Source organism: Papilio polytes, unplaced genomic scaffold (assembly GCF_000836215.1).
Source record: "Papilio polytes unplaced genomic scaffold, Ppol_1.0 DF824047.1, whole genome shotgun sequence".
In the NCBI taxonomy this organism is placed as follows: domain Eukaryota; kingdom Metazoa; phylum Arthropoda; class Insecta; order Lepidoptera; family Papilionidae; genus Papilio; species Papilio polytes.
The window spans coordinates 2,103,787-2,128,849 of record NW_013525157.1 but is presented as its reverse complement, the minus strand read 5'-3'; the positions used below and the strand labels follow the sequence as shown (position 1 = coordinate 2,128,849).

The 25,063-nt window shown below is 35.0% G+C and overlaps 1 protein-coding gene across 5 annotated transcripts in view; it reads right to left on the bottom strand.

Moving 5' to 3' along the window:
• Window positions 1-19,085, bottom strand: part of LOC106100648 (band 4.1-like protein 4) — a 47,364-nt gene extending 28,279 nt beyond the window's left edge. For 2 of the 5 annotated variants that reach the window (XM_013279595.1, XM_013279594.1), the window contains exons 1-2: window positions 18,726-19,082; window positions 5,859-5,973 (exon numbers count right to left, since the gene is read on the bottom strand). In XM_013279595.1, the coding sequence (XP_013135049.1) occupies window positions 5,859-5,945 (87 nt within the window). In that variant the 5' untranslated portion in view covers window positions 5,946-5,973; window positions 18,726-19,082. Of the gene's footprint in view, window positions 1-5,858; window positions 5,974-18,725 lie in introns of all 5 variants that reach the window. The other 3 variants (XM_013279592.1, XM_013279593.1, XM_013279596.1) reach the window with 3 other exon arrangements.
• Between the last annotated feature and the right edge of the window lie 5,978 nt (window positions 19,086-25,063).

Sequence of the window (25,063 nt, the reverse complement as noted above, 5' to 3'; positions counted from 1 at the left end):
CAAAGACTTCGTAATACAACGACGAATACTTGTGTTAACGCTTATTGCTATATTTTTTTTTTCAAAGAGAGTAACAAGGACATCAATAAATCTAACTATTAAGCTTGCGCGTACCATCTTTCGTCTGCATCATCCCTTTTATCAGGATCGTGGTAACGAACATAAAAAAGGTTAATGTGGTAAAGGCTGTTTTGTGGAATGACATTGATAGAACCTCCCTCATGTTTTACAAATGCATTATAATGTTTGATAGAACACTTCAATATATTAACCTATTTCCTTAAATTTAAGTGAGTTTTACCTGCATTTTTTATAAAATAATAATATTCTAATGAAAATGCTTCCCAAATATACTTCGTTGTACTTAAGGCAATAATAAAGTAGCTGTTAATAAAAGCTCTCATCTCAAATGTTCGGGATGAATGCTGAGGTATAATTTGGTGAACTGAAATGCCTTCGCCTTCGCCCCCGGCTCCGTGAAATTCTCTGTGAGAGTCAACTTAATCAACCGTTAGATATACAATTTCTTTTGCCTTAATTCGTGCTTAGGGGCATAATTTTATGATGAAATTCAATTTTAAGTAAGTACTCGGATTACTGAAATATTTAATGTGACATCCGATATATTAATTTGTACTTGATAAGTATATAACATTGTACAAGTAGGTACTGAACAGAGATAAAAAGATGAGATTATCTAATTCGTTTTCAAATTAATTGTAACAACTTACATATTAGTTTTAGAAGGAATAAGCATTAGAATTATTCCACTTACAAACTAAATACGATATCAGTAAGAAAATTAAATCAAAGAATAAAAAGTTGCTATTTCACAAGTTATAAAAAATCAACCGAAAGCGTAAAAAATCGCGACCGCTCCATATTCCCACGTTACCGAACCGAGTATGCTACAAATTAGAATTTCTCGATGCCTGACTTTCGTCAATTAAGCTCATTCACACGCGATGGCGGAGGTAAGACCAGTAGTTGGTGATGTGGCATTGGCATTATAATGATGGGGAGCTGGTGGGAGCTATCACGCACATCACGAACGAACATGCCTCTTCACTTTGATTGATTCCTAAAGCCTGTTAATAATGACTAAATTTATGCAAATTACACTGAGAACGCCAAGGAAATAAATATAAAGCAGTTATTTAAATTAGCGATGTATAGTAGTGGCTATTGAAAATTAGTTGAGAGAATTTTTAACGCAAGCTATCTATACTAATATTAAAAAAAAGAAAGGTTCGTATTTTTGGATTTTTGCATCTATTGAAATAAGTCAAAAATACTGGGCCGATATCAATTTTTTCACCATTATAAAGCGTATCAGTAACATAGGCAATATTTCTTAAATTCAAGCAGGCGAAGTCACGAGAAATAACTAGTCAATTACATGGTAATAACTATGATAATTTATACACAGCTAGATGGTAGAATTGAACTTATGTTTTAGAATAGCAATTATTTGCTAAAAGTCAATGTACCCAAAAACAACATAGAATAAAACCCATTTCCACGAAATAGGACACAACTCATTTAATTTAATCGGATTATAAACACAAAGTTTTGTCGACTGGAAGGTAATATGTTGCCCTAAAACAATATACACATATAAAGTATACGAGTACATATTCCCTTTTGGATAAAAACGAACAAACGAAACAGTTCGTTGATCTGAATAATAAATGATTTAATAACGGAGCCTCGTCTGTTCTCAACAAATTACTTTCAGCTCCGTAAATGGCCAATCTTATAATCTGACAGCCAGAATTTGATTTAACTGTGATGATCGCACGTCAATTAAAAGTAAAAAATGATTTTTTTAGCTACTAGCTGTTGCTTGCGGCTTCGTGCGCGTGAAATTAAAAAATATAGCATGTTACTGATAACGTAGCTTTTTAATGGTGAAAGAATTTTTGAAGTCGACTCAGTAGTTTTTGAGTTATTTCAATACATACGAAAATCCAAAAGTACAAGTTTCCTCTTTATAATATTAGTATAGATACGCGAAGACGTCTCTAAAAGTACATCCATTCAAATAAATCTATTGACAAACGATAATATTAAAGAAAAATACATACTACATTTAACTAAAAACGTGCAAAATTACATAGATTAAAACTGAATACATTGACAACTCAACACATAACCACTATCAAACAACACGAACGATCCAATTTGTTCCACTCCAAAACCATTTCATCCAGAACGTATGTATGTGACATTCAATTCTTGGTGCAATTACTACGACATTGTTATAGATATTTCGATCAACATTTCTTTCATTTCTTAGAATTGCGATAAATCATATACGGTTCTGTTTCCTTTTTCCGCTCACGTTCATTAATTATTCCATTGAGAATGTTTCCGCTTGTAAATACTGGCGATAGAAGCAATTAACACTGACGTATACAGCTTGTTAGAACCAATATGGATGTGAAGAAAGATCGGTATTTATTGGACTTCCCTTCAAAGACATGCGTACTTAGTCTACTTTCAAAGAATGTGCTATCAAGCGGAGCCCTCAATTGGATAGAAAAAACTAATTAGAGCTATCATTGGAGTGAAATTTTCGAGAAATCGTCTTCTTTAATCGAATAAAATATGCTACTTTTTCCCCGAACGAAGCTACGTATAAATAATATTACAGATCCACACCGCTCATTATTTTAACACCGATCTTTGAGGCGACTGCCGTAGCTCGCAACCACTAACAAGCGCTTTTGCAACTGAACTCCATTGTTGAAACTGTCGTCTGCAATATGTAAGCATGTTCACGTATTGTTTTACACAAATATGTTACACAAGTATCGTTATATTCAGCGAATGTTAAAAGTGTGACTCAAAGGTGACAAAGACGTAAAATGCCTATCAACGTTGTCTCAATCACTATTGGGTAAGAGCGAGCGCACACCTAGGACTAAACTACCGCACAACAGTTGTGCGATTGTCGATTGTTTCGCAGCCCATTCAACTGTTTAGTTGCACAACTAAAAATCAAGCAGTGTGCGCCCTTCCATATAAGCTCATAGAATTCAAAGCGAGACTAAACGGTTCTGCGACAGTTTTTATTATCAGGTGTGCGCACGCTCTAAGCATTTTATAGAAAACGTGATTCAAAATACGTAAGTAAATTGACAGCTTGTTGTCTGCCGTACCCATAGTTTACCTTCTATGGTCAATCCTCTCCCTTAGCGACCAACAAATGACTTCAAGTCGGACACTAAATGTTTTATACCTTTAAACTTTTCTAATGTTTGGGACAAGAGGAAGAGAACATTTATAGTTGTTTGATAGAGAAGTGAAGAAACAACCGGCACAATAAAGACGACACCGATAGAGGCGGGGCGTGAAGTGCATTTGTTCGCTGAGACGTGAAATACCGTCGACTCAATTTGCCGACGCGACACTCACTAACAGTCCCAGTCACCTTTTAGTACTTATACATAGGTATAAGTAAACATGAAGAATGTCGTGAGTACTAAAAATGACCACACACAGGGGATGTCTGAGGATGTTGATGGGTAAATATAGTGTTTAACAATAATACCTTGTAGAAGTTGCTTTCCAACACCAATAGCTTACGTACATAAGGTATTTTGCGTTCTTCTTGTCTAAGAAAAGTAATTAGTTAGTCGAAAAAGATTATTTTTATACACCCAAAATGTAACACAAAGCCAAGTTTAAACAAAGAATTCGTAAAATAACCGGGAAATAATAAAGACGCGACTGACAAAGTGATGCGGGGTGCGAAGTGCATTTGTCCTTTGAGTCGTGAAATTCCGTCTCCTCAATTTGCTCGTGCCGCACTCACGAGTACCAAACCTCCTCCCTATGTGTTCTAAATTACTGGACAATTTCTTGGATACTTGTTCAACTAGTCGAGACGCAATGAACTACACATTCACTTTCCGTCTGTTATAAAACGACTGTTTTGTTTTTGTGATTCTTGCACTGTTTTGTTTATTATTACAAAGTCATTTTTTATATTTTCTCTTTCTTAAAATGGCTACAAAAACCATTATAATAGTACAAAATGAATCAGCTACATTTATTGAATGAAACTAAAAAAAATAAAAGACAACATCAACCCTGAGAAGTATTAAATGAGATTAAGAATTTCTACCTGGCAATTTTACATCATTTCTTCCATATCAATACGCACGCGAGTGTAATACGAAGGGTACTGTTATAACGGCTTTTTATTATGAAAATAATCTGGTTGACACACATTCGGATACAAATATCATCCATTACTTTTTATAAGAATAAAAAATATTTGTTTTCGAGTTTTAGTCCGAATACGTCAGGGTCTTGAGTTTGTAATTTAAATATTTTTCTCTGATGCCAGTCATATCGCAAGCAATAGTTTTGTCAAATAAAAAAGCCAACAATTTAACATCTATTGGTCTAAGTGAATATGTAAATAGTTTGAGCAATAAATTCTTAGTGCACAATCCAATTTGTACGTTATGAGAAAAGAGGAAACTTTGACTCGATCCGTTTGAGACAAATGGCCCTTTGTAGATAGGAAAACTCTGGGAAGGGCGACGATTTATCTAAAATAACCATACAATTTAGCTGGAAAAGTCGAACTCTCGTCGCTTCCACTTTGCTGGAATTGGGCGATTCTAGTCCAATATATATCTTTGGAATTTGTTTGACGAACAAGTTACGCGAAGGATTTCGGTCCGGGGAAAAGAATATCTATAACAATTGGACCGTTGTTTACGGTTATGTCGCGGAGTTATAGCGACTGTGTCCGGATAAGTGTCGGCCCCGTTGGCCGACAAAATTATATGATCTCGTGTTCTAGAGAGTTTGCAAGATAATGCTGAGATAGTGTGTTTCGAAGCGCCGGGGGCGGCGTGTTCGCAGAGTGAACTCATAAATTATTTAGTTATAACCTTTGCGAACTTTCACACTTTTATTTCATTTCAGTAAAAGTGTACTTTGTTTTTGTTTTGTTTACTTCATAGTTTAAAAAATGAACTTAAGTAGGTTTGATCTGCTAGCATTATTTAATTTGAACTTTAAAGAGATTTATGATTGTTTTGAAAACTCTTTTATTTCATATTAGTTATTCAATTAAAGAAACTGTTTTGTATTATCTGATAAAATGCGTTATTTCCGTACAATCACGTAGTACACAATGGAAATGTCGATATAATTAACCAGGTAACACGTGTGTCGCCGCCGCAGCCGCGAGCCGCTCTCACATTCACCGCGCGACAATACCCGCCCGATAGAATTTAATATTCATAGAGTCGACGTACGATTCAGTGAATTCATCGCCCGCGCCTCGGACCCCGGTGCTGCATATAAAAGACCTTCCCCGACCTCCCGGTTGTATTCTCAAATAATTCCCCTCCAAATACTTGCTTCACAATAAATTCATAAACTTTTGCTGTCAATCGTTTATAATTTCTATATTGTTAACAATAATTGTCTGTTAAAAAGTATAATAAATATCAATACATTTTCCTACTAGTCGTCAAATCTCGAAGGTGTAACAGATCTGTCAGCATCTCAAAGGTAACGGAATAGAAACATAAAAACTCTCCAGCTGCGATCCGCGACGAAATTGAAAAAGCCCTCTGAACTCCGTGGGGACACGCGCTCAGAAGCTTTGAAGTAATCTGACCAATTTTTGGGCAGAAATATGAAAGGAATATGTCAAAAGCCGCAACTCAGGCCCAAAGGTAGTTTGGAATCAATTTCAAACAAAAGGCGAACTATTTGTTGACGTTCTATTTTAAACAAATAAATTGAAAGTTAAAAAATATGTCGAGAAAGGTTTTAAGCAATCTTAAGTATTAAGACACATGGTTAATAATATTATTAATTATTACCTGCATTTCGTGCAGCAACTCCCTTTCGTCTAATAACACGACGCGGCAGGCCAACGCGCGCGGCGCGGGGCACAGGCAGTCCATCATCCTGCCCACACCTAGCGCTCGCCTCCACCTGCAAAATACAACACTTTTTAGGAACAAAAAATTTTAAACACTAACATACCGACTGTCTCCCTTCATAATACTTTTATTTTCTATGACACTAGCTTAATCAATTTATCTTGCGCGAAGAGATTAAAAAAGTATATAGAGGAAGCAGAATTGCCACTTCACTTGAAACATTCGTCACATCATCATCACCAACACTATCCACTGATAGATCCACAAAACCACATATCAATATAATTCAATTCAGGTGGCAAGTAAATAATATTTAAATGTTTACATTTTATTTTGTAATGATGGTGGCTACAAAGGAAGAGGAAGACCGAAGAAAGTATGGATGGATTGTGTAAAAGAGGATAGCTTAAGAAAGGAGTGGATTCAGATATGACGGCTTATAGAGATGTATGGAAGAGCAGCACATACTTTGCCGACCCTCCAAAAGGTAGAAGATCAAGTTGATGATGATTTTATTTTGTAACACAGTTTTGTTTATTTTATGTTATAACAAAAGGTGGAGCCAACTATAATTTTGTAAAATGCTTATTACATGTCAATACAAGGACACGAGGTAGCGTACTAAACTTGACAACTGATAAAGTACCTTTCAGAGACGGTAATCGTGAAAAAAATTGTTTACTATGCCTCTTCTATATGTTTTTAAACGTCTTGGATCTTGAGATAAAAGAAAACTTTAATGATGGCATTATGGATATTTGGTAGCAACACAAAGTAAGTTACGTTATACATTTTTAAATTATTAAATTTACTGTTAAGAGAACGTTCAATAAATTAGCATCAGGATGCCGAAGCGTAACTCCACGGATTTGTTGTTTTCTCGGCCACTTGTGAGCTATTCAGGTATTTCAAAACATGGTAACATCGGTGTTCCATCCACAAAGCCAGAAGTTGTTTGAAGGCAATTACGGAGTTATTTGCAGTCCGACTCAATAGTGAAATCACCAAAGGGTCGGTCGAGACCAAATATATCCTCGTTAAAAGTTAGTCCAGGGAATACCGGCTCGCACCGGTTTTAACAATTTTATTTTAATTAGTAACTGCACCCTTCCTAATGACTAGATCCGAATTGTCTACAAACATATTTCAAAATTACATATCACGTAACTTTACATCACTTGAAAACGAGATGAACTTTTTATTTTACTCCAATGTATTAATAAAATAAATGTGGTAATTTTAAGAAATGTTAATAAATTATACTTAAACTTTTTGTACAAATTTTAAGATGAGAAAAAGAATGGGCGAGTAAACTCCAAGTAAACAAACCGTGAAAGGAAAAGGCAACATTAAAGCGGCTCGAACACTGCATCACGGAACTCTAACAGCAAGACAAACCAAGAAGTTTGAAACAAACAACAAAGACGGGGCAATACGAGCCATTAATCCGAACGATCCCGACAGAGATTAGTGTTGCTATTGACCCCCGCGCCCCGCGGCCCGCACCCACACCGCGCCACGCCGCGCCGCGCTTCCCCCACTGGAAAACATTTCCTCGCTATTGTCTGAGCGGGAAATAAAAAAAAAAGAATCTCGATTGACAACGTGACCCTGCGACGTGATCGCGTTCGCGCGCCCCCAGCCCCGCGCCGGTTTTCCCGCCTTTTGTTTCACACACATCCATAGAGCAGTAAAGGTACCCATCCATCGCACGAAAACCGCTGCATTTCACCGCGACGTACCCATAACATTGTTTGATAATAATCAAGTGTTCTCATGACGTTACTTCCTAGCCTGTACATGATGCGAATAACAAGGATTTTTTCTTTTGAACTACTTCATGCCATGCAATTACATCTGTTATTATTTGAAGGGAAAGAAAAGTTACAATAGCGATTTCACGATGATCACATCAAACTTGTTACAAAGACGATGAAAAAATCATTTAAACTTCAGAAAGTATCAATAAAGCGTCAGAACTATGACCCATGTTTCCGTTTAGCATAAAGCAAACTTATGGCATTTGGTATCCATATTAAAAACTTTGGAAAACAACGCATCAATGCGGTTCAACAATTTTACCCCGACTTCTATTGCGAAATTAAAAAAATAGCACACAAACCCTCGGCTACTGTTTTTATTGAAAAGGTTTTTTTCGGCGAAAATGGACCAACAAAATTCAAAACGCTTTTCATATAGGGACAACGAAATGTAATAATTCTCGATTTTAGTAAGATTTGATGGGAATTAAATGAAAGAGATATGATTATTATAATTTTTACATTTTTAATAAAAGACTGAAAATACTCATTTTATATTATACATGCATAAATTTCAATCATGAATACATATCTTCTTGTATAATACATATATCTCTGTATATTAGGTGAGCATTCGACTATAACAGAGTACTACGTAACGAGTTTTCCTGTTACACTAATTGGCCAGTTAACCGGGGAAGTTTCCTAGGATACCGACAATGTCGTATATGAATACACACATCTAGTTAGGTTACCGGTAGCTTAATAATGTCAAAGCATATCTTCTCACTTCTATACTTTACAAATCACTTATTATGTTGGCAATTTGATGTCACAGATTGCTGTTAGAAAGTAATAATATTATAAACCAATTTGCTGATGTTTATTCAAGATATAACCTTTATATTTACTTGTACATGAAAAATTGTTCAGTATTTGCAAAAGATTTTCAAAATGCAACTTGTACATTGAGGTAAACCGTATTCTAGACTAGCGTAAACTATTTTGAACGGTCTGAATAAAAGCTTGCAAGCCGACAGCCGAGTAAACTGCATAGACAAGATTTTAACTCGCTCCACAAGCCGTGTCGAATGCGATGTAGCACAACGGTTAAATAACACATTCTATAGCCACGACAATATTTGAAGCCCATTTTGACATATCTATCTACATATGTATACACTAAGTAATTTTAATTTGAACAGACGGTATCCTCTTTGAGGCAATAAAGCAAATGATGTCTTATAAAAAAAGGTTTATCGTCTAAACATTTAAGGGAATGAAAAATTTTAAATAGACATTTAAAAACGACAAACAAATAAGGACATAATGTTTCTAAGAAAGTAATGAACTGTTGAAGCAAATATTTAACAAAAAAATGCTTCTTTTTCTCATAAAATCAACTGGCAATTAGTCGACTTGTTATAGACGTTTATGATTAAAATGCTTTGTTAGCCATCACAATGTATAATTTTAACATGCCTATAGTCCAGAAGTTATACGCCCCCACATCGGTACAGAGGGTCTATTTCGAACCATTGCGTCACATTTGCGAAAACGTATTCGTAACAACATCGACAAATATGCACAAATCTAATACAAATTTTGTCGATAATGTTACGAAAACGTTCTCACGAATATTCGTGATAACCCATCAGTTCGCTCATCACTCGTTGCTCGGCCACCTTTATGTTGAGTTGCATATGTTCACATATTCGTACTGTGCGTTATTTAATGCAATCACATTCTGTCGCTGTTTACTGTGGATGTTTATATGCATACGATATTATTTTTATGACGCTTCTAAGTTCATATGCGTATCTTATTACTTGTTTTCCACAATAACATTTTAAAAACGTAGTATGTGTCAAGTAAATTTTAGTGACATTTTCATATATAATCACATTTTTTTACTAACTGCCTTTGTTCTTTAAAAAGTTATTGATCAAGTTTTTCTTATGTTGCTCACCGACCATAATCACGTCCTGTTCTGAGAACAGGCTTATTTTTTTTACATAATTAAGCGTTTTTTATTATTTTCTGAGCAAGGAACCAAACGAAGTTAGACCACTCCAGTGACTTGTGAAAACGTAGTCTGTCAAATATGAATTCCGCGAAAATTTTAACTAAAACCTAAGGATATTTACCTCAATATCAGCAACAAATATACATGTAAATACTATTTGATCATCATTCATAGATGTGGCATGGAGAGGGGGGGTCTGTATACAGGTACAAGCCGCGTCGGGGCGGACGCTCGCGGATGCCGTCACGCGCCCGCACCGCGCATACTGATGTTGCTTCGCGCTTTGAACACAAACATGCTTTTATTCATAGTAAACCACCGGCCAAGAGGACAAATGATAGTTCTATAGTTGTATGTTAATATGTTATAAGTTCTCGAGACTTGTGTCTTGGAGTTCGTGCAGTTGGTGAACGGTTCGCTCTTCAATGAACTACGATCGAATATCTGCATAATTGTATCTGCGAAAGTGGCAATGTTTCGCTCGAAGACCAGCTATCGTTCATTGTTGTTTAATTTATAGACTTCCTTGTATCAATTTCCTATGGCGTTAATTGCATTCTGTGGGAATTATTTATTATAATTACTTTTAAATAGTGTTGTTTTAACTATTACAAATGGATACTTATTTAAAACATAAATTATTTAAAAGATGTAAATTAACTCGAAAAATATTCTTTCTGATATTTTACATATTTCAGCTAAGTCATGTTGTGATAGAGAAAAGATTACAAAATCGAATTAAAGTCAATTTATTCTGCAAGCCTTTTCAATATATTCTATAATCTTTGACTACAAGAAAATTTTATCGGTCTCTGCAAACGACGGAATAGTGATCTGAGTGGGTATACACTATAAAAAGTCGGACCATTAACGGCCGTGCCAAAAGGAGGAGCGTTTAGTACGGCGTGCGGCAAACCGTGCCAAGAATAGGGATTACGACTAAACCTTTCAACTTACCAGAGACCCTTGTCTAACAATAAACTATTTATATACTAATAAAGTTGTATAAAAGTTAAAAGAAAACAAGAATTCACACCATGACACTATAATTGTCCGTATTCCGTATGGAGGTATACTCGCCAGGTGAATCAGTTTTGCATGTGTCAATACTGATTAAACAATGATGAAATATATGTAAAACCGGTTAATAGATTGGTTGTTTGGTTATATTCCAAAAGAAATAAACTGATTTTAATACTACCATTGAAAATGAACATCATCCGGAAGTAATGTATTTTATTTATGCCGTGTTTAAAATCCGCCCGTCGGTGCCGGCCGTGAACAGATAGTATGTAATAATTATCAATCTACATTAAAAAGCTATTGATATTATTAAGTACAAGAATACAAAGAACTTATTCAGTATTGTGCAAAGGTAAATCTCAATGAATTACATTTGAAATGTGAAATATTATTTATCTCTCGCCTCTAGTAACTTAATATTCACAAGATACTCACTTCTCGTGTTTTATTTACATTTTTAGAATCACGGATTTTTTGTCGTGTGTTGCTATAATTGGTCTGTAGCAATTTACATGCGCATTCCGAAAGCTAATTTCAAATCAAAAACTCATAGCTCGGCTGAATATTAAACATGCTGCACGACGCCTAACATCAGTTGGTGAATAGTTTTAGTTTTCAAATGTGTACCGGAACCGTATTTAAACAGAGTTGCAAAATGTTGCCAGCCGTTTTGTGTATAAGTCCTGATGCGCTAAATTATTCGTTTGACTACTGAAACGTCCGCATTTCACCTGATCCACGGCCCGATTAAACGCCTTTGTACCCTGCCAACTAAATATCAATATTATTTATTCAACTGCCTGTGTTTACTCCTGTTTACTATTTCGAATGAATTTCACAAAGCGATAGCTCGTTTGGCGAAATGTCTGATTGATTGGCAACGTTGGAATGCTTAAATAACGTCGATATAACTTATGCATATACGTGTACCATTTATAGGTAAGTTTAATAAACTAGTTCTCGAAATTGTTACTTACTTGAAATAAAAAATTCCAAAAGATTAGATACACAACCAGGCAAGTTAGACTGTGTTATTTTAAGCTTCTGATAACTTAATATAAAAGTTGGCAACACATCTGGAACCGTTTGGTAATAGGGATATAAAACTAGTAGGAATTAATGGAGTTTATTGGCTTCCTTTTAAAAAAGGTTAAAGTTACCAAAATGCAGGAAATAAATAATTATCTCCATATAAAAATAGGTACACGTGGTCATTCGTTCTCAAATTACGTAATCGAAATGGCGGGTCAATACATTTTCCTATTAATTCAAATGACCCAGCTCAAATTTTATGCGGCCATAACTCGCACGCAGCGCCCTGAGTTGCATACATTCTTAAATGTGACGTCATACTACATATATACCTTACGAAGGCAACTGATCGGAGGCCATATCTAAACTTCGGATGCATGCAGTTCGCGATGCAGACAAGGCACTTTACGTGATTCCAGACTATACTTTGTATCACAATGGTGCATTGTTTTTTTAATGTCATTTCTTCCAATAGCCTCATCGTCTCGTTCGGATATATGAATTCATGAGTCACTTAATAGTGCCGAAAATTCCTAACTCCATACGACAGCATGACGCCGCATTTCGCCTTTCGCATGCATGAATTTTAAGTAAACTTTACCACACTAGTACCAACAATTCATACCATATGTGACAGAAAAGTAAATTGGTAAATATTGTTGATACTGCCTCGTAGAACGCACCATTCGTGTAAAAGAGTTTTTCACATTAAGCAAACATTTGTAAGTCTAATTTAATAAAAAAAATCTAGATTAAAAAAAAAAACAAAAGGGAATCAGTAAACTTTAATAATCCACACTTTCTTATCTTTGTTATATTTTTAATTATAAAAGTTTAAAACAAGCTTTAGCAGATTAAATAAAAAATTCGGGCATTTAGTTAGCTGATTTTATTTCAAAGCTGTTTTTTAACCTTGTTTTAGGAACACAGTATCGTTTTATCTGTTAAATAAAGTTAACAAACGACTTAAGCTGAAGTGGTTAGTTGGCGCGACGCCAGATCAGAGCACAGCGGCCCAATTGCTTACGAAAGGCATAACGTCGGCGACATACGTGCGCAATAAACTGAGGAGTGCCGCTGAATTGTTAAAAAGTCAAGACCGCACTCTCCTTAATTTTTAGCAAAGGTAAGATTAATGTTTAATAAGATTAATTACTTAGGAGTTTCATTATTATTAGGAAATTCCGGACCGACATTTTAATTCGTTGTAAATATAAGAAAAGATGTTGATAGAGTTAATAATGTACTCCATTATAAAAACAATTTGTAGTCGTTTTATTTTCTCTTGTAAGATCGCTTGTGTTTTAACTATAATTATATAATTAACGTTAATCTTAAGCAATGGCGATACTCTGGCTTCAAAGATTTTTTTCACCTACAAAATTACTGGTAACATTTCTTATTATGAGTAATTTCTGGGATCTGAAATTATAGCAGGTAGCCGGCGGCGGTCGCTCGCGGCGGCCACGATCAGTGGAAGCGTAGCTTAAGACTCAACCTTCGGTTACGCCCACAGTTTAAAATTTTTCAAGCATCGGCATCGACTAGACTCATTGTTTTTTATCCAAAACAATAATTGTTCAAACTGACCGACACTACAATCACGATATCTAGTTACAACATTTCAGTTTGACATGCGTTATTACACACATATACGGTTGGACGTTTGTTATTAACGATTTTATTTTATCTAACAATAGCTAGTTCTTTCGCAAGTGGAAATAAATAGGAAAAAGGCACCCAGATTATAAATTTCTCCGCCATCTTTTTAAACACAAATTGTAACATTCAACCTTTACAATTTTAACAAGTAATTTTTGTCCCCGATTATCTCACGTGTAAAAAGAAACGCGGAATAATATTAAAAACATTTTCCAACGTTAAACAGCGTTAATTAAAAAGTAGCAGTTATCGCGCAGGGATTCCATGCTTGTCCGCTCTTAGCTTCGTTGCGCTGTTAAATACAATTTTAATAATACTCATTCCAGTAAGAGCGCATTAAGATAGCGCGTTGTGTGTCGTGGCCCCATCAGCCCCACCCTTAACCCCGCTTAAGTAAAACCCTCTTATTTCTTTTAGTGGCTCGCATGAAACCTATAATTATAAAAGGTACCTTACACAAGAATCTTTATCATCTACGCATTTTTATCTTCTATTATCGATAGTTTAAAACACTCTCACTGTTTAAATTTCTTATTTTTAATTTGTTGATATTCTGTGAAAGGCAAAGATTAGTCATTGCGCATTACTTACGGGCGTTAAGTATTTAAAATAACATCATGAGGTTCTCTTTTTTAATTAAATCTGTTATTGGATAGAAAATGTTTGACATAAGCATAGATAGTTTCAAATCCCATGCAACACCGAAAAATGCCTTAATTTCTCCACTATCCGTCACCCTCCATCACTGTCATGTATACGCTAAGAAACACATTAATATACATATTCGATATCTATTTGTATATCTGTCTATATTTGGTCTTTGGACTCGCTTCAAGGTAAAACATCAACCACGTATCCCGAAATATAAGCGAAGTTTCGAGCTTTGTATGTGTTATGAATATTCCATAGTCGTAAACCGTATACCTTTATTGTCATCGATAAGGTGAGCTCAGCCGCTTGCGTTACACGTTCCTGTTATAACAATTACAAATAGTTATGTTGATCTAATCATAGCACCTGATTAGAATACCATGTTACCAATTGTTCAGACGTTTGTTTGTTTGCTATTGGCGTTTTCATTCATTCAATGTTATTACAAATTCTTCCAGGTGTACCGATATTATCACTATTCTCGATGGCTCATGCATAGATTATTGTAAGCCACAATTTTGCCTTTTACACCCTTTTTTACTACTAATTTAATTAACATTTCAAGCTAAATTAAGCGAAGTGTGATTTGTGCAACAATTCTGAAATGTGGAACTATATAAAGTTGGTATAATTATAAATTATACGCGCACATCGCCTATATTTAGAGTAAAGTAAAAAAGACGTATTTAGACGTGAACGCACACACATTCGTATAATTGCGTTCACCTTTGTACGGAAGAACAGAATCGTAATAATGTTGATTAACATATTCTCCGCACTCCACCTGCGAGTGAACAACTAACGAAGAACCCTTCAGACTCAGAAGTTTGCGTCTCGTTCGCTCTCGCTTTGTGAAGTGCGCGTCACGCCCCCCACCCGGCCCTCAAAACGTCTTTTAATGAAATGCGATCGTCGCAAATTCGTCTAAATTCTCGCAACAATGAACGCAACAACAGGCGCTTCGACTACGCAATACGTACTCGCCCGCCCGCATAACGAGAGCTTAAATTAAATAACAACGAAACTTTGAGAAGCTTCGAGTCGAGTGCGGTGGGGTAGAGCGAATGGGCGATATTAGTTCGATTCCTATTGGAACTTTCTGACCGCAAACTATTCGTGACGGGCTCTCGAGAGCCGAGCTCTTATAGTAGCGTGCCAGTTTGTCAAGAAAATAATTATACCTTGTAAATAGCTTCGAGTTCAAAGCGACGATTGATATTATTTATTTCGCCCCAAGTGTTTGTCAAGTGCTTCATGTAATGATTTACTACGTAGATCTTTTTAATTAACAAAATTAACTATGTAAACAAATATCGTTACAGATTTTTTAAGGCTCAAGTAAATTCTTATAAGATTATCAAAATAAAAGACATCACTAGGTTTTCAAATGATATTTATCACGAACTAACTCTTATTCCCGTTAAAATTAATCAAAACATGGCACTAAAAACTTAAAAAATTGTGTGTTCATTTTGAAAGCAAAGCTTAAGCGCTATATTTGTTCAAATACCGCACGAGGACAAAAGCGTCACGACAAAAATGTACTAGTCTGTGCAGACGATTATTGAAACGGGGGAGCGCTTTGACGGACACGATTCAATCTGGTAATCGGAAATGGGCATTGTGCTACAAAGGCCCCATTGTGATCAGACATCGCCGCGTTCGCGTCTCCTCGTACGCCCCCTGCTCGCGAATATTCATGTCCATTATACAGCACACACTGATAGATAGCCTCCATATTTGCACCTAACTAAATCTTGCATGCTTAATTCATGTGCATTGATGAATGTATGTCCGCGGTAGAATATAACGCGTGATTATTTTGCAGTCAACGAGAATAGTTCCTCTAATCGTACTTCGTAGTAATATAATAAATGTGAAAGTTTAGATGATTAGAGGTTTGTAAGAGTTTGTCGCCTAAGCGGCTGAACGGATTTCGATGAAATTTGGCGTAGATGTAGATCATAGTCTGGAAGAAGACATAAGCTATTTTTTTAGATTTCACACAGACGGAGTTGCAGGCGAAAGCTAGTATTCTTAAAGGTTATTTAAAAAAGAATATAACGGAACGAAATGTCCTTCAACTACATACACAATATATAAAGGGAAAATCCGAAGAATTCTCACAAATTGCTGAGAAACAGATGCGAAGGTCGTCTATTCAATTAAACAAAATAGAGGTCAGACTTGAAGAAAAATAAAGTATTTTTTTTAGAATTTATGCAAAAGATTTCTATTCGGAGTAAAGCAACGTTTGAGAAAAGTCAAATGATATCGAAAAGTTAGCATTTGGATTCGAAATTGATTTATTATTAAATCTAGAGATTTTATAAAGATAGAAAACTTTTCTTTGCGTATTATTATTGAACATTTTAATTTAGCAATAATCACATTTACATTTCAATGTTATTAAATACAGCTATGAAAAGTAGGGAGGAGTGTATTTTCTCAGATCGCGGACAAAAGAAACGTAGACTTGGGAGGATAAGTCCTTTCCGAAAGTGGACCGCGATTTACAAATCTCAAGTACAAGAGCTCTCAACCCTCCTGTGCCTCCCTCACTCTCGCTTTCTAATCAAGATTGTGATTTGATCCATCACTAACCGATTTATTAATTTGTTACTTTTAACTTAAACTAAGATTAATCAAATATCGGTCTTATTAAATAAAGGCCCAAGATCAAGATAATTTTATATTTATTAGTTTTCTTAAGACAAACTTCGTGCTTGACCTGTTTAATTAGCTACGTGCAAAAGAATAAAGAAATAGAATTATCTAAAACATAGGAAAAGGAAATAGAATACAGTTTTATCAAATAAAAGGTAATAAATGGGACAGGCGTCGTTATCACTGACAGAAGCAGATCGAATGGAAGAAAGATGGCAGTTTCCCTGGAGACATGTTCGACCCACAGCACATATATCCTGTCGCGTCCCACACATAAAGAAATATTACCTACATACCGAAAAGTCGGGTAATATTGTCTACAAATAGCAAACTAGTTTAATACAATAACATAACATAAATATGTCACCTTATTATTTTTACTAAAGCACCTGAAAACCTTCGACTCTTAAAGTATTGTTATAAAGAGCAAAATTTTACTATGGCATCTTAAGAAAACTTCCTAATTTTGAGTTTTAAGATAGTAAACATAGTCTATACTATTATTGCGAACAGCAAAATTTACATTTTCGTTTGTTATATATATATTTGTTTGTTATATATATTTAATATTATAAAGAGGAAAACTTTGTTTATTTGATTCTAATTGGCTCAAAAACTACTGGGCCGATCTAAAAAATTCTTTCACCGTTAGAAAGATAATTTATCTGTGAGTAACATATGCTATGTTTTTTTCATTTCTTTATTATCATTTTTAAATTTCACGCAGACGGAGTCGCGGGCAAAAGCTAGTAACAAATCAACTCAAAATACTATAAGGCCGATTTCAAAATTTCTTTTGCGAAAAAAGCTACACTCATGAGTTAGTGGCAAATTTATTATTTTTTTTTAAATCCGGGTGGAGAAATTCGAAAGAGTCCACTATAATTTGAAAGAGAATTTTTGAATTCAATTTGCTACTGTAAAGAATGCTAGGTAACATAAACTTTGCTTTGCTTTAAAAAAATTGTATCGTTAAAAAGATAGGAGTTGGGAGTTTTAGAAAGTTTTGTCAATACTTCAAGGTATTCGGAAGTCTTGCGTGTCTAGATTTGCTATGAGATATAGATTTTAGAAAACAGGTTACTTCGTACTTTCAAGTTTTCTGGACTGTCTACTCAATAGTTTTACATAGAAAGCGTTTTTACATATTTTAGAACAAAATAAACATAGACATTATTTCTTTGGAATAATTATATGAAAAATGTGGAGATAACTGTATAGTACTTACTTATAATACTATAATAAGCAATCATGCAAATAAAAGAGTATTATAGATAAAGAAACTAAAATTGTCTTGCGGTTGCTTGTGATATAAAACTCGTTGAAATCTTTTCTTAAATTTCAAGTTAACCTAAGTTATTTCCAAGATATATCCCGTAATGAAATTAAATTTATGTTGATATTTAGCTATTTACCTTTTACCAATTCTATAAAAAATAAATTTGAAACATTCCTCTTTTGTTGTAAACAATCTAGTTAAACATAATTCTATTTTTTATCGTTCTCTATGTTTTTTAATTTCGTATTTGTGAATAGAGAGCTTTTCCCACAATTTTAAAATATATGAAAATACAGCATTTGTCACTAGAAGTTAAGTAAGTTTTATTTGAAATCCTAAATTGTTCGAGAATATAATGACAGCAGCAGCGCCAGCGCAGGATATACCACTTTATTTAGATACCTACGTTATTGTAGGTAAGTGAATAAAATGAGATTATTGCCAAGGTAATTGTGTGCTATTGGATGAACGGCGATGACGGTCACAGTAGCGGACATTCAACTCTGCCGGCCTCGCGCTGTCCGTGCCTCCGTGCTCGTCGCCCGCTGCTCCCCAGCACACAGCTCTGTTATTGCACTCACGCCTCTACCTCTCAACACGACACTTATCAAATAATCTGCTCTAACTCACTGGTTAAAAACCTTTTAATCACCCACCATCAAATCAAAGAGTATATCTAAGTTAACAATACAATTTAAACTCACCTTAATACGAAAACTTCTTAACTCGTTATCACACCACAGAAATCCATACGGAATTGTAAGCAAACTTTGAGGCAAATTTTGCATTCAAATCGTACTTGTGGACATGACTGCCGAAGCCGGTATTTTCTCCGAACACTTTCACGACACTTTTTATCTTCACATTTTGTTTTTAGTACGAAAAACCAAGTTAAACTGTTCCAAGATTTTTTCCCAAACACTGAACGTTGAGTACCAACAAGTGTTATAAACAAAGATTGTGTTCGCGAGCGTATGTAAGTTGCGTGGGGGCAGCGTGGCACCTGTCAGCGCGGCGAACAAGTTTGTACTGCCGCTCAGCTCAGCCCGCGCTCAACCGCTGCCGGCCGGCGGCAAGGGCTCGCTTCATACACTACACCCGGTCAAAATAACCCAAACCACATAGATAAGATGATGTAAACAACCAAGCCAAAGATAAGTATAAACTATGCCACTCTGTAAAATTTAGAAAAAAATGTAAAAAGAGACAACAATCGTTATCCTATTTTATAAACAATTTTATGTTTGTTACTGTCTAACAACGCTCTATTTGGCTCTTTATCGGTCTATTTTGTTTTAAGCGCCATCTTTAATTCCGACGAAGAAATTTATAACGCCATCTATCGGTCCAATGCTACACTTCATATAAGTTTAAGTTACTCAAAAGCTCTGAAAACCTAACATGTTTTTGATATGTTAAATCTCCTAAAGGTGGCGTTTAGGTTTAAAACATTTGTACAATTAAAAATTGCAGAAAAGGAATAGGATCATTGTGCAAATGTGTTTTAGTGTTTTTTTTTTATAACACACAAAAGTTCCATATACATTTTTAAAAAAGCTGACTCTATTACAAAGCAATAAACTTCTTAAAGTGGTAAGTTTAACTTGCTTTTTTACAATTAACCTCTTCGGACATAATGCTTCCCAGGTGTATGTGTCCCTGATACTGCTAGAGCTAGACTAGAATCTAGTCTAGTGTGCCCATAGCTCTATACTTGGTCACCATTTCTTCCCATTAGTCACAAATACATTTGTATTCCACCAAGAATAGGGATAGGGCGCACATGGCGGTGACTCATGGCATTATGGTACAAGGAACGTGACAAAATTTTGCTTTAAACTATGTATGTTGATTCATGATGCTTGAAATAATTTATTTTCACTGTTCGATACGAAAATACCAATGATAGACAGACGACTGGTGGTAAAGCAATGTTTTTGGGCCACGTTATCGGGGACGAATTTCGTCATTGATTTATGTTTCTGTCTTCGATTACTTGGTTATTCAGATTATGTTGTTGTTACGTTGTATGATTATGAAGAAAATTTATGGGTGGAAATGATCGCACAGATGCATCACATATATTATCGGCCTTAATGATCTAGACTAGGGAGGACAGTTGCCTTAATATGGCATTATCTGAAAAAGTTTTTTTAATTGTAATACTTTTTCAATTCTCATGAATAAGGGAAGGAAGCAACATTTGACACATCTGTTAAAGAATAAATTTTTCTCACCGCTACTGTATCTTAATATTTTTACAGAAATGTGGAATAACAAACCTTCTTTGCGCCTAAAGCTGGATATAAAATCTTATAAGCAGATTACCGAAGGTTTTCGGCAACCGAAGTGCTGAAAATCGGCAAAGGCTTAGATGTGCGACTTATCTGATAGTCGGTGATTTGAAAACATTTCCTTTCTGGTTTTATATACGTAGTTACTTACATATTTTCATACAAAACTAGTTACGCTTCTTAAATCATACTTACTCATACTAATATTAAAAATATCAAAGTTTAGATGGATGGATGGATGGATAGATGGATGGATGGTTGCCATAGATGTAGAGGATAGTCTAGAAGAACACATAGGCTATTCAGTTTTGTTTTTTTTCAATGCCACGCGAACAGTGTCGCGGGCGAAAGCTAGTGCGTTACAAAACTACATGAAGATTTAACAAGCTTTAACTTAACTATTATATGGAATAATTATTTATGTCAAGTTGTACTTCGGTCGGCGATACTTTCAATACTTGTCACGATGTGGTGTGGCAGTAACCGAATGACCTCGCAGTGACAATGATTTAGCTGATCTAAAATTATCTATTAACAACAAGTATAATTAAAGTTCTAACAGTGGTAGTGCCCGCTTTAACATCTTAGCACAAATGGGCCGGCACGCCCGGTGTAATACCACGACCACACAGAAGACAGGCGTGAAATGGAAGCAATTCCGTGTTTCGTCTGATGAGTGTGGTGCCGGAGGCCTAATTTAAGTCCCTTTCTCTTTATCACCCTTTTCTTATAAGGAGAGGATGGGAAGGGGAAGTGGATTTGACGGTGGAGGAGATGCATAGGAAGGGGTAATATCCTCTTTATGTGCGTCTCCTCCTCCGTCGTATAAGGGTAGGCAACGCATCTGCAACTGCGGATGTCTATGGGCAGCGGTCGCTTCGCCATTTTGGCGGATTCAAGTGGCCGCTTGCTCGTTTGCCACCTTATGTTATAAAAAAAAAAAGTTCTAAAGTTCGAATAATATTTCCATCCGCATGTTGCAATTAGATGATACTTGATCAATATAGGATTAGATTAATAACATCATAAACTTCAAGGATGATTTCGTTGCGAAACCCAACCCGTTCTTGGAAGCAACAAATGCCTACGCGAATGTGATTTTGGCCGGCTTAAAGGGCGACCTTCGATAGTTCTTATGATTGGAACAGATTGCAAGTTTTTACCTGCAAAATTTAATAGTACAAAAAATTATTAGTCTAAGGACGAACATGTACTTCATTTATTATTTTGGCGGTTTAGATAATCTCCTGTACACATTTACTGCCAATAAATCCCAATAAGACAGTATAGATTTATTAGCGTAGAAATCTACAGCATTATCCATATCAACATTGTTATTTTGTACGTTAGTCCGAGATAAGAAGTTTAACAAATTAGTTTTTAACTGTATTAAATCGTCTTATTAATTTGTGTTGCTAATGAACATCGACTAAGAGCAAGATTAGGTAGAATAAATGCGTCTTAGGGAAACCTTATCGCATTGTTTAGAAATTACTACAATATTTAAGGCAACAGGAAAACTTACCAAATCTTTACGTTATTAATAATTCAATTGAAGACATAACCTTCTAGTTTTTAGTTTTAACTTTTTTCTGTAAAATTCTAAGTCTAACACATGATTGTGTCACCTATTGTAGTTTTAGAAGATCACATACAAAATGTATTCAGTTATCATTTGATCGTAACGCCGTATTCTATAAGCAAGGATATTACTAACAAGTATGACAAATACTCTGCGGTTTCCTATCCTAGTGCGTAATTTAATGGCATTCAAAATGACATTTAATTAATAATTATCCTTAAAAACATCAGTCTTCATGACGCTTCGGTAACGTAAGATTAAAAGCATGACGCAGAGTTACAAGTTACGTAATATCGACTTACGAAACTAAGTGAGAACAATGGCTAGATTAGTTCCATGTAAGTCCTTTCTGGTCCAGAAACCACGTCCGGATTTGAAGTGTGACAATCAAAGCGTGCTAGTGAAAGCGCGCAGAGAAATTCCTGTTTCGATAACATTACTAACGTGAATTGTTTGCTGGCTTCTGCTAAAATTATGCAAGCTCACGACCTTAACATAATAGCTTCCACAAATTTAAACATTTTGAACAGCTCCACAAATTTAAACTCTCTTATTCTCGGGGAAAATTTAATAAATTTCATTATTTTCTTCAACGCAACTGTACTGTATAAATTCGTCATTTTAGTTAATATACGAATATTTAATAAATTGTAGACAATCGTTTTCCATTTTACTTAAAACAAAAATTTAGACTGTCCCACCACTGGCTGATAACGGCTGAGACAGCTTAAAAAAGACGTCACTGTCAGATAAGGTGATAAAATCCGATATTTTCATCACATATTTTACATGTTGGATTGTTATCAGACAATTTACAATTTGGTGGGACTAGCCCTTAAACAACTTTTATTAATTAGAAAAGGTTAATGTTTACGATTAGTTATCAATCACGAATTAAAAGCCCGCTGTCATCAATGGCAATAAACGATAAACTATAATAATGTATGAAATCCTTAATGAAGTTATGACTAAATCGTCATAGAACATTGTCATAACATCCTCAAATGAATGAATTCACGTCTTCAGAAGTGTGTACTATTAATTAATTTTAACCTTGAGATAAAATACAAACACGAAGGTGAATGAATGACTTTATTGTTCCATGACTAATTTGTGGGAAGGACTTCATATTGTAATAAAAAAATATATTGGATTATTAAATAAATACTAAGAACTCAGTTATTTGTAATTTATTCCGAATATCAAATATAACTATACGAGCTGTTGCCCGCGACTTCGTACGCGTGGTATTAGAAAACATACAAACTATAAAAATTACAAAAAGCTACGTATCCCTCGGGAACCGGACATTTCTCGGGGTTGAAGCTTATTCCATGTGTACTCCAGACTTTGTTTTATATCTGTGCCAAATTTCATTAAGATATGTTGAACCGTTGCAGAATGATCGAGTAAACATTAAAACACTAAATTAATGAATCCCACGGGAACCGTAACTATTCCAGGGATAAAAAGTAGCCTATATGTTCTTCCAGACTATGCTCTAAACCTGTGCCAAATTTCATGGAGACCCGTTCTGCCGTTTAGGCTACAAACGCTAACAAACATCTATCCATCTATCTATCCATCCATCCATCTAAACTTTCGCATTTATAATATTAGTATGATTTACATTTCTTATATATCGATATAGAGATTTTTGTATATTTCAGCCTAATAAGTCCAACTTTGTGAACTTATTTCGCTGTCTTTAATAGTAATCTAACAAAATACTTAATATTTTTAATACATCCAATAACGCGAATGTGTGTTTGAATTAATACATACCAATTATATTGTTTAGGTCTGGAAGTGTTTAGTATTTAATTTTTAACACAAAGTGAGTTCCCACGAGGCGCCTCGATGCGGGCAAGAATGTGTTGTGGAGATGATTACGGCACTCGTCGGGCGTCGCTTCGTGGCGTTCAAGTGGAAACCGCTGGTGGGTTCCCAGGCTGAAACCGTATACCATTGTACGCGTCGCGCCGCTCCGGCTTTGTACACACATCATTATCGGAATGTTCTAATACTGTTCCTAAGTTAATGAAGTGTATGTTACGTTTATTAAATTAACGATTTTCATTAATTTGCCCTTGTACCTACGGAGGGTCGGCACAGTGATGCTCTTCTAAACATTTTTATCAGCCGTCCTAAGAAGCGTCATCGATTATAAGAAAAAAATATTTTAATACGAATCAGTGATTTTAAAGCAAGCCTAAGTTATATTACTTAAGAGTATATACATGTTAATATAATTACATCGTATTTATGTGTAAAAAAATACGCACTAAAATTATTATACGACATATGAAGTGAACATAGAGTTCAAGAGAGAACAAGAAACAGTTCTTAAAAACTGTAAAAATCAAGTAGTGAATATTTTATCTATTTCTCAATTTTTGTTAACTTGGTAAAATAAAATTTAATTTGTAAAAGTATGCACCAAATTTTTAACCAAACTTAGTTGATCAAAAAATGATTCAGTTTTGTGGAATCTGTCTAATCAAATCATTTGAAATTGGAACACTTAATTCGAATCATTAGCGAAGTCATATACCTGCAGTACAATCGAAGGGCGCGAGGTCTGTTATAAGCAAGTCAAAGGTAAATTGGTAAAGGTAATGGAAAACCCGTGTAGGAAACGCAACAGTGTCGGTCGTCGGCATTCACACACGTCTCGATGACTGTATCGCCCTACAATGGAAACATTTAGAACCATTAATTTATGTACGCAGATTGCGTGACCGATTGTAAAAACCTTTTGTTTTGTTTCACTATTTAATCTAGAAACACCTTTGGTAAATAAAAGCTATGATTAAATAAACAACTGCAATGGGAAATAATTTGTTAACTCCTTAATAAAAAATTGTATTATGCAACCATTGACCCTTTCGTATTGTTTTCGCCAACTAATTATTCTACACAGGTATGTGCTCGTATAATATGACTTGTTCTGTACATTCTTATGTACAGTCAACAAAGAAAGTTTTAATTATTCAAACGAACTGAGTAACGTAAAGTACAAAAAACGATGAGAAATTGCATACATGAATGTTAATCATTACAACTGTTAATTTTCAGACTTTTTGACCGACTTCCCAAAAGAAGGAGGTACTCAATTCGTCTGTATGTTTTTTTTTTTTTTTTTTTTTTTTTTTTTTTTTTTTTT